The 11,739-nt window shown below is 36.5% G+C and overlaps 2 protein-coding genes across 4 annotated transcripts in view; one reads left to right on the top strand and one right to left on the bottom strand.

The window, feature by feature from the left end:
• Nucleotides 1-11,739, bottom strand: part of PDE7A (phosphodiesterase 7A) — a 361,811-nt gene that overhangs the window by 307,549 nt on the left and 42,523 nt on the right. The window lies entirely within an intron of this gene.
• DNAJC5B (DnaJ heat shock protein family (Hsp40) member C5 beta) overlaps nt 1-11,739 on the top strand; it is a 57,688-nt gene that overhangs the window by 27,586 nt on the left and 18,363 nt on the right. The window contains exon 2 of the mRNA XM_059901837.1: nt 10,538-10,751. Within this exon, the coding sequence (XP_059757820.1) occupies nt 10,538-10,751 (214 nt within the window). The remainder of the gene's footprint in view (nt 1-10,537; nt 10,752-11,739) is intronic.

Below are 11,739 nucleotides of genomic sequence, written 5' to 3'. Positions count from 1 at the left end.
TGGGAACATACATATCGATAATTACCTTGAATGTAAATGGATTAAATGCTCCCACCAAAAGACACAGACTGGCTGAATGGATACAAAAACAAGACCCATATATATGCTGTCTACAAGAGACCCACTTCAGACCTAGAGACACATACAGACTGAAAGTGAGGGGATGGAAAAAGATATTCCATGCAAATGGAAATCAAAAGAAAGCTGGAGTAGCAATTCTCATATCAGACAAAATAGACTTTAAAATAAAGAATATTATAAGAGACAAAGAAGGACACTATATAATGATCAAGGGATCGATCCAAGAGGAAGGTATAACAATTGTAAATATTTATGCACCCAACATAGGAGCACCTCAATACATAAGGCAAACACTAACAGCCATAAAAGGGGAAATTGACAGCAACACAATCATAGTAGGGGACTTTAACACCCCACTTTCATCAATGGACAGATCATCCAAAATGAAAATAAATAAGGAAACACAAGCTTTAAATGATACATTAAACAAGATGGACTTAATTGATATTTATAGGACATTCCACCCAAAAACAACAGAATACACATTTTTCTCAAGTGCGCATGGAACATTCTCCAGGATAGATCATATCTTGGGTCACAAATCAAGCCTTGGTAAATTTAAGAAAATTGAAATCGTATCAAGTATCTTTTCCGACCACAACGCTATGAAACTAGATATCAATTACAGGAAAAGATCTGTAAAAAATACAAACACATGGAGGCTACACAATACACTACTTAATAATGAAGTGATCACTGAAGAAATCAAAGGGGAAATCAAAAAATACCTAGAAACAAATGACAATGGAGATACGACGACCCAAAACCTATGGGACGCAGCAAAAGCAGTGCTAAGAGGGAAGTTTATAGCAATACAAGCCTACCTCAAGAAACAGGAAACATCTCGAATAAACAACCTAACCTTGCACCTAAAGCAATTAGAGAAAGAAGAACAAAAAAACCCCAAAGCTAGCAGAAGGAAAGAAATCATAAAGATCAGGTCAGAAATAAATGAAAAAGAAATGAAGGAAACAATAGCAAAAATCAATAAAACTAAAAGCTGGTTCTTTGAGAAGATAAACAAAATTGATAAACCATTAGCCAGACTCATCAAGAGAAAAAGGGAGAAGACTCAAATCAATAGAATTAGAAATGAAAAAGGAGAAGTAACCACTGACACTGCAGAAATACAAAAGATCATGAGAGATTACTACAAGCAACTCTACGCCAATAAAATGGACAACCTGGAAGAAATGGACAGATTCTTAGAAATGCACAAACTGCCGAGACTGAACCAGGAAGAAATAGAAAATATGAACAGACCAATCACAAGCACTGAAATTGAAACTGTGATTAAAAATCTTCCAACAAACAAAAGCCCAGGACCAGATGGCTTCACAGGTGAATTCTATCAAACATTTAGAGAAGAGCTAACACCTATCCTTCTCAAACTCTTCCAAAATATTGCAGAGGGAGGAACACTCCCAAACTCATTCTACGAGGCCACCATCACCCTGATACCAAAACCAGACAAAGATGTCACAAAGAAAGAAAACTACAGGCCAATATCACTGATGAACATAGATGCAAAAATCCTCAACAAAATACTCGCAAACAGAATCCAACAGCACATTAAAAGGATCATACACCATGATCAAGTGGGGTTTATCCCAGGAATGCAAGGATTCTTCAATATACGTAAATCAATCAATGTGATACACCATATTAACAAATTGAAGGAGAAAAACCATATGATCATCTCAATAGATGCAGAGAAAGCTTTCGACAAAATTCAACACCCATTTATGATAAAAGTCCTGCAGAAAGTAGGCATAGAGGGAACTTTCCTCAACATAATAAAGGCCATATATGACAAACCCACAGCCAACATTGTCCTCAATGGTGAAAAACTGAAACCATTTCCACTAAGATCAGGAACAAGACAAGGTTGCCCACTCTCACCACTATTATTCAACATAGTTTTGGAAGTGTTAGCCACAGCAATCAGAGAAGACAAAGAAATAAAAGGAATCCAAATCGGAAAAGAAGAAGTAAAGCTGTCACTGTTTGCAGATGACATGATACTATACATAGAGAATCCTAAAGATGCTACCAGAAAACTCCTAGAGCTAATCAATGAATTTGGTAAAGTAGCAGGATACAAAATTAATGCACAGAAATCTCTTGCATTTCTATACACTAATGACGAAAAATCTGAAAGTGAAATTAAGAAAACACTCCCGTTTACCATTGCAACAAAAAGAATAAAATATCTAGGAATAAACCTACCTAAGGAGACAAAAGACCTGTATGCAGAAAATTATAAGACACTGATGAAAGAAATTAAAGATGATACAAATAGGTGGAAAGATATACCATGTTCCTGGATTGGAAGAATCAACATTGTGAAAATGACTCTACTACCCAAAGCAATCTACAGATTCAATGCAATCCCTATCAAACTACCACTGGCATTTTTCACAGAACTAGAACAAAAACTTTCACAATTTGTATGGAAACACAAAAGACCCCGAATAGCCAAAGCAATCTTGAGAACGAAAAATGGAGCTGGGGGAATCAGGCTCCCTGACTTCAGACTATATTACAAAGCTACAGTAATCAAGACAGTTTGGTACTGGCACAAAAACAGAAATATAGATCAATGGAACAGGATAGAAAGCCCAGAGATAAACCCACGCACATATGGTCACCTTATCTTTGATAAAGGAGGCAAGCATATACAGTGGAGAAAAGACAGCCTCTTCAATAAGTGGTGCTGGGAAAATTGGACAGATACATGTAAAAGTATGAAATTAGAACACTCCCTGACACCATGCACAAAAATAAACTCAAAATGGATTAAAGACCTAAGTGTAAGACCAGACACTATCAAACTCTTAGAGGAAAACATAGGCAGAACATTCTATGACATACATCACAGCAAGATTCTTTTTGACCCAGCTCCCAGAGAAATGGAAATAAGAACACAAATAAACAAATGGGACCTAATGAAACTTAAAAGCTTTTGCACAGCAAAGGAAACCATAAACAAGACCAAAAGACAACCATCAGAATGGGAGAAAATATTTGCAAATGAAGCAACTGACAAAGGATTAATCTCCAAGATTTACAAGCAGCTCATGCAGCTCAATAACAAAAAAACGAACAACCCAATCCAAAAATGGGCAGAAGACCTAAATAGACATTTCTCCAAAGAAGATATACAGATGGCCAACAGACACATGAAAGAATGCTCAACATCATTAATCATTAGAGAAATGCAAATCAAAACTACAATGAGATATCATCTCACACCAGTCAGAATGGCCATCATCAAAAAATCTAGAAACAATAAATGCTGGAGAGGGTGTGGAGGAAAGGGAACTCTCTTGCACTGTTGGTGGGAATGTAAATTGATACAGCCACTATGGAGAACAGTATGGAGGTTCCTTAAAAAACTACAAATAGAACTACCATACGATCCAGCAATCCCACTACTGGGCATATACCCTGAGAAAACCATAGGTCAAAAAGAGTCATGTACCAAAATGTTCATTGCAGCTCTATTTACAATAGCCAGGACATGGAAGCAACCTAAATGTCCATCGACAGATGAATGGATAAAGAAGATGTGGCACATATATACAATGGAATATTACTCAGCCATAAAAAGAAATGAAATGGAGGTATTTGTAATGAGGTGGATGGAGTTAGAGTCTGTCATACAGAGTGAAGTAAGTCAGAAAGAGAAAAACAAATACAGTATGCTAACACATATATACGGAATCTAAGGGGAAAAAAAAGCCATGAAGAACCTAGTGGCAAGACGGGAATAAAGACACAGACTTACTAGAGAATGGACTTGAGGATATGGGGAGGGGGTGGGGTGAGATGTGACAGGGTGAGAGAGTGTCATGGACATATATACACTACCAAATGTAAAATAGATAGCTAGTGGGAAGCAGCCGCATAGCACAGGGAGATCAGCTCGGTGCTTTGTGACCACCTAGAGGGGTGGGATGGGGAGGGTGGGAGGGAGGGAGATGCAAGAGGGAAGAGATATGGGAACATATTGTATATGTATAACTGATTCACTTTGTTATAAAGCAGAAGCTAACACACCATTGTAAGGCAATTATACTTCAATAAAGATGTTTAAAAAACAAAAAAAAAAAAAAAAAAAAAAAAGACTTTATTAGCCCAGAAGTAGCCAAATAGACCAATGGAGCAGAATAGAGATCCTATTTAAAATATAGGGAAAGGATTTTATCTTTTTAATAAATGATGCTAGGATAATTGGATATCCATATTTTAAAAACGAAAGTAAGCACTTTCTACCGCATTAAAAAATCAACTACAAATGGGTCATTGACTTCTATGTGAAAGGGAAATCTATAAAGATTTTAAAGAGTTTATAGGAAAATATCTTCCCTAATTCAGGAAAAGATTGATTAATTAAACTAATTAAAATTAAGAATTTCTGGATATACAGATGGCCAAAAAGCACATAAAAAGATGCTCGACATCACTAATTATCAGAGAAATGCAAATCAAAACTACAATGAAGTATCACCTCACATCGGTCAGAATGGCCATCATCAAAAAGTCTACAAATAATAAATGCTGGAAAAGGTGTGGAGAAAAAGGAACCCTCCTACACTGTTGGTGGGAACATAAATTTGTACAACCATTATGGAGAACAGTATGGAGGTTCCTTAAAAAACTAAAAATAGGGCCACCTATGATCCAGCAATCCCACTCCTGGGCATATATCCGGAGAAAACCATAATTTGAAAAGATACATGCACCCTAATGTTCATTGCAGCACTATTTGCAATAGCCAGGACATTGAAGCAACCTAAATGTTCATCGAAAGAGGACTGGATAAAGAAGATGTGGTACATATATATACAGTGGAATATTACTCAGCCATAAAAAAGAAAGAAAGAATGCCATTTGCAGCAACATGGATGGACCTTGAGATTATCATGCTAAGTGAAGTCAGGCAGAAAAAGACAAATATAAGGTATCACTCATATGTGGAATCTAATTTAAAAAATGATACAAATGAACTTATTTACAGAACAGAAACAGACCTACCAATATTGAAAACAAACTTACGGTTACCAAAGGGGAAACATAGGCAGGAGGGATAAATCAGGAGCTTGGGATTAATATACACACACTACTGCATATAAGGTCGATAACCAGCAAGGACCTACTGTATAGCACAAGGAACTCTACTCAATATTCTGTGATAACCTATATGAGAAAATAATCTGAAAAAGAATGAATATATGTATACGTATAACTGAATCACTTTGCTGTTCACCTGAAACAAACACAACTTTGTAAGTCAACTATATTCCAATAAATTTTTTTTTAAAAGTTAAAAAAAGAATTTCTGTTCTCCAAAAGATTCCATAAGGAAACTAACAACAACAAAAAAGCCTTAGAAACAAAGAATACATATGCTATACATAAACTGACAAAGAATTCATATATAGAATACTATAGATATATTTTAAATCCTACAAATTCATTTTAAACATGAAACTAAAAACTGGTGAAAGACCAACATACACTTAAATAGAGGATATCCAAATGACATATATATCAGCCTCATTAGTAATTAGGAGAATGCAAATTAAACCACAAAGGGATACATATATACACACACACACACACACACACAAACTACCAGACCGTCAAACATTAAAATGTCTGTCAATACCAAATGTCAGGGAGATGTGCATTGGAACTCATATACTGGTTTCTTATACTTTCACTTGGGTGTTGCCTGAGTCCAAGAGGGCACAAGAGTTCCACTGAACTTCTACTATGAAGACATACTATTAAGTTCCATAGTTCCAATACTTGCCAAACACGTAGGGTTACTAGTCTAGGGTTTGTTTTCACCTGAAAACTCTGGTTTATAGCAGTTCGTTTTCCTATCTACCACCAGTCTTCTTCCCATTATAGTCAGGTTTTTTTCCTAGAAATAATAGTCTATATCTAATATGAGCTCAGATTTTTTCTTTTTTCTTTTTTTTTTTTTTTGCTACCTTTGCTGTTGATGCTGCCGCCTCTGCCATGAGGGCACTTTTATCGGTTCTAGGATATAGGAAGTGCCTCACCCTCCCTCTTCTACTCTTTCATTTTAGGTAGCAGGTAGCTTTCTTCTGGGACATGGAAGGGACAATAAACTTTGTGGCTGAGGGAGTTTAGCAGAAAGTCACACAGCAATGGGGAAATCTTTGAAATAGGAAGCAACAAAAGGTAATTGGAGAAGGCAGCTAAAAATGTGTAGAGTGGGGAAAGGCAGCTACAGATACAGCTATGTCATGGTGGAACTTAGTTCCCTGAGGCTCAGGGCCAGCTTTTCCAAACAAGAAGGTCTCCTCTGACATTCCAACCCCATGGAGATAGATTTGGTCTTGAGCTGGGGCAACATGGTCAGAATTGGGTCTTAGGTGACTCACAGACTGGTAGAGAGTAGTAGGTAGATCTCACCTGAGTGTTAGGTAGTGTGAGGAAGAGGACTGGGCATTACAATTCTTAGAATTATTCCACTGCCTCAAAATAGGTAGATCTTAGGAGCCTTTGGTAATTACAACTATAAATCCACGTTGATCCTATCTGCCACTCAGTTGAAAGCTGTTATTGGATTTTGAAGTGGAAATTACAGGTATTGATGCTATTTCTAATATTAGTTATAGCCATAACAGATTAACAGTGACTAAGAGTATACAGAGATTTGAAATTAAAGGCTCATGTTCTGGTTGAACATCACATCACTTTTAAGTATAAAATGAGAAATGATAAGAAAGATCTTTAAAGTGAATAGGCAATGTTATCTTTAAATGTACTCCAAGCAACTCTCCTTTCACCCTAAATTCCATACGTGTCTTCCTGCTGTACAGACAACACCAAGGGGGTGAGTCATCGATCAACTACCTCCTTGAGCAACTGTGTAACTCTGGCAGCTGCCTCTGCTAGCCATATTTCCTGAGGATTCCTCAGAGCCAAGGGCATCTGCCAAGAGGAGTCAGAATGCTGCTGATTACCAGGAATTGGATGTGTTACAAATGGAGGTGCTCCAGCCCTCTGAATTTGCCAGCTCCATTGTTAGAGGAATGTCATAAATAGTTGAGTGCATCTGCCCTTGAAAGCTGACAAAGATCCAAGCAGCTTAAAATGACACGTTTCTCTGGATAAGTCTTGGGTAGTGTGCATCAGTCTACAACTGAACCCTAGAAATAAAGAAATATATGTAAAGAGGCATTTTCCAGGGATTTTTTTCTTTCAGGGCAGAAGTAAGAGCCTTTGCATTTGGTTGGCCTGGACATGATCTCTGGAACTGGTAGGGGAAAATGCTGCAATTGTATTCCAGGGCACAGAGTGAGAATTCCAGGAATATTGAGCCATTAAAATTAATGTGCTTAAAGAATCCACTTGAGGCTTTCTGATAATGATTGTTGTATTATTAAAGTTTGAGGACTTCTTCCTTCCTTCCTCCCCCCCTCTAATTTGGTAATGGGTCATTTAAGGGAACAAACTCTAAACTTTCAGTTATTAAAGGAGCCTAAAATTTTTAACTGGAGCTTAAAAATACTTAGGGAAGGAAAGTGCACAAGTAGTATGTATATTTTTTTATAACGAGAATAAACAAAGAATCACTTATAATCCCAGCTATAATCACAGTTATAACCTTTCATTTTTCTCTTTATTTCTACTTATTTTTCTGCTTTATTTTCCCTATATAAAGACATATATACAATTGTCTGTGTGTGTGTATGCATATATGCATGTGTATATGTGTTATGTGTGTATGTGTGTGCACGTGTCAAGGTCACCAAAGACTTCTATAACACTAAACCCAGTGATCACTTCTTAGTTGTTATTGTCCATGACCTGTCAATAGTACTTGACACAGGTGACCACCCTCTTCCTTGAAATACTTTATTCACTTGGATCCCATCACCCCATATTCTCCGGATTTTTCCTTCTGCATCACTGGTCTTTCTTTCTTCATCTCCTCTGTAGTTCTTCCTTCCCAAAGCTCAGCCCTTGGACTTATGTTGGATCCAACTCACTTGGGAATCTTTTCAAGTTCCATGGCTCTAAATACCATCTACCTGATGAGAACTCCCAAATGTACATCTCCCAGAGTAACTCTCATTTGAACTCAGGCTCATATATCTCTCTACCTCCGTCACACTTGTAAGTCTAATATGCATCTCACAGGTGTTCAAAATTGATCTTTGAATCCTAGCAAATCATTTCCTACTACCAAAAAAAATCTCTTGCCAACTCTTTAAATAGTAACTCCAAAATTCCAGTTGCTCAAGCCAAAACTTCGGTGCCATCCCTCATTCCTCTTTTTCTTTCACATCCCACACCCAATCCATCAGCTAGCCCTCAAAGTGTACCAGAATCCAACCACTTCCAACTAATCATCCACTACCACACTGGTCCATCCAGTACCACCATGAACTTCCCCTAAAAGAGTCTCCTGCTTTTGCCTTTGTCCTCTCCAAGACTGAGTGATCCTTCTAAACTAAAGTCAGATCATACCACTTTTCTTCTCAAAACACTCCAGGGGCTTCCCACATCACCTAGACCAGAAGCCAAAGTCCTTGCAATGTCTTACTTTTTTAATTTAAAAATATGTAGGAGGCAGCATAATGCTCAGGGTCAGATTGCCTGTGTTCAAAGCCTGGTTCTAATTGTTAGCTGTATGATGTTGGACAAGTTACTTAACCTCTCAGTGGCTAAATTTCCTAACTGTAAAATGGGATTATTATAATACCAGTCTCATAGAGCTGCAGTGAAGATTAATGAATTAATATTTATAACAGGCTTACAATAGTGCTGGCATGTAGTAAACATTATAAAAGTTTTTTAAAATGACAAAATTGGCATTTAGTGCTATTAGAAGATTTTATCATAAATTCTGCACATAAAAAAATGTCTCCAATAAGAATTTATAGATACCCCAAACATCTCTCAAAAAATAAGGATAGGGACTTCCCCAGTGGTCCAGTGGTTAAGACTTTGCCTTCCAATGCAGGAGGCATGGGTTCGATCCCTGGTCAGGGAACTAAGATTCCCACATGCCGTGGGGTGCAGCCAAAAACTTAAAAAAAAAAAAAAAAAAAGAATGAAAAATGTTTGATTAAACAAATTTAAAGTGAACTATTATTGTTTTATTCTTTTTGTTTATTCTGAGTTCAGAGTTAGAATGTATTATACACTATGATTTATGCTTTTAAATATTTTGGTACTTTTTAAGCATTCTGATGTTAAACTGCTTAATTATTCACTTACTTCCTAACCAGCAATGCTTTAATTCCTAAAATAGGTGTGATTTTTTTTCAGTTTATTGTACAGATTGGCTTATAAGATATACTTTATTTTTTTGCTCTACTTATGGCCTTTTATTATTGCTTTAAAATGAAGCAATTTAATCTAAACCGATAAAATAAACAAAAGCTTAAGGTGCATTCCTACATATACCTATAATAGGCACAGCAGGGAGAATAAGTCATGTGGAATTTCCAGTAGAGAGTTTTAAAATTAATTGACTTTGTAGAGGAAAAATTACTAGACTCAATATTGAACATGGCTTTCATCAATTTAAATCTGTCTGTGGAAGGAAGTGAGGGAAAGAGCCCCTAGCCAGAGCCTGATTATCATAGCTCAGTTCTTACATCCATTTTACATTTTTAATACTTGATTATAACTGAAGAATAAAGAATACTCACAAATCACCCCCCTGCCCCCAATACTCACAAACTGCAACACAACACACACTCATACCCTTCTGGAATTGCTTTATGATCCACAGAGGAGAGAGGGCCTTGTACTCACAAGTAAATTTCTACAGATTATTTGAAGTGGGAAGACCTATTTGAAAAGAGGTCAGATACACATTTGAATACAAGGTAAGTCACGGTATTTGTCCATAAAAACAAAAGGGAGTTAGGATTTGTGAAAATATTGTGAAAGGGTCATAATATTTATTCAAGGGTGTATAAATCAGAGATCTTTTTTTTTTGACAGTTGAGTTTAACTTTTAGAATATGTGGTGTGAAGTTTTGTTAATTCTGGAAAAGTCTTCCAGTTCTAAATGAAATTGTGGTATAAACTGGTCCTGTTGCTGGAACTCTTAATGGCCTCTGCATGTTGAGGTGGGCTACTGATGAGCTTCCAGGTAAAAATAAACTTCACATATTTGCCAATAGCAAAATGTCTCAGACTCAACAGCTATGCAGCTATTGAGAATTCCTTTGAGGATGTGAGGGGAAAAACAATACTATTGTGCCTGCACATTAGAAACACGAGGCAACGTTTAATGGAAACTTGCTTAGTTAAATCAACATTATTATGAAATGTAACATTTCATGGTATTTACATGTATAAAAGATGTACAAATGAATAATGCCCTTCCAAAATGTCGTTGTAATACCTGTCAAGTAACACTTTTCCTCACCTTTTTTTTAAATTTTAAAAGAAAATTGGCCTTGAAACACCATCCAGACAAGAACCCAGGTGATCCAGGTGCTGCTGAGAAGTTTAAAGAAATCAACAAGGCCCACACGATACTTACCGACACGTCAAAAAGAAACATATACAACAAGTACGGATCACTGGGACTCTATGTGGCCGAGCAATTTGGAGACGAAAATGTTAACACCTACTTTGTGCTGTCAAGCTGGTGGGCAAAGGTGAATCGGATTTTTTGTTTCTCTTGAAAACAATTTCTTAGAAGATCATGATATTATTCACTCTTTTAGACTCCATCTCAAAGAAAGTCTAACCTTACTATGTTACTAAACTCTTACAGATAAAAGGAGCTGTTATTTAAGGATCATTTTTGCTTTAGCTCACCAAATAATTATAAAATGCAGCAGGACTTAAAATACTTCTAGACATTAATTATATTTGAATTTGAAGCTTCAGGTTAATTCTGACTGCCCTCCCTACCCACATAATGACAAATTAAGAACTGACTCATTGCTGGAAACCTAAAATAATTTATTAGTGTGACAACTGTTTAAAAATTATTATGGGACAAATTTAGCCATGTACTTTCCTATCTATAGCATAGGCTACATCAGCAAACACAATACTGCGGAGAATACATGGTAATTAGGTCATAGGTTCACACGGAGCCTGCTGTGAAGTAGTGGAGAAGGAAATGAGGGGAAAAAGGTAAGAAGTAAATAGTGGAGCACACTGAGTTGGAGAGAGAGAGAGAAAAAGGATATCTAGTCAAGAAAAAGGCAACATCTTTAAGGACTTAGTGCAACTGGAATTGACTTTTGACAGTAAATTTTGTGTGATTTCCTAAGAATCCCTAGTATATGCATGCTTGGTGATAGTTTTATATTTGTTTATGAGTATTAATATCCTTATCTTCTGATAAAAGTATATTTACATATGAATCATATATAGTCCATCTGCATCTTTTCTGGACAGTTCACATACATGTAGTAAGTTCACAGTTCACACATTTTGTGAAATCATATGAACTCACATTCATATGAGTTGTAATTAATAAAGAAACAGCAGATCTCCAGAGGCAGGTGTCATGTTCAGTAGTACTCTGATTGCTACTTTCTTCCACTAAAATAAATCTTGCTAAATTGAATAGTTTTATATACGCAGGACGAGAGAGAATATGTTTTTGTTCATAGGCATGGGGAGAGAGAG

The sequence above is a fragment of the Balaenoptera ricei genome, chromosome 17, assembly GCF_028023285.1.
Source record: "Balaenoptera ricei isolate mBalRic1 chromosome 17, mBalRic1.hap2, whole genome shotgun sequence".
NCBI lineage: Eukaryota > Metazoa > Chordata > Mammalia > Artiodactyla > Balaenopteridae > Balaenoptera > Balaenoptera ricei.
Note: the sequence above shows the minus strand (reverse complement) of the source record. Positions and strands in the feature narration are given on the sequence as shown.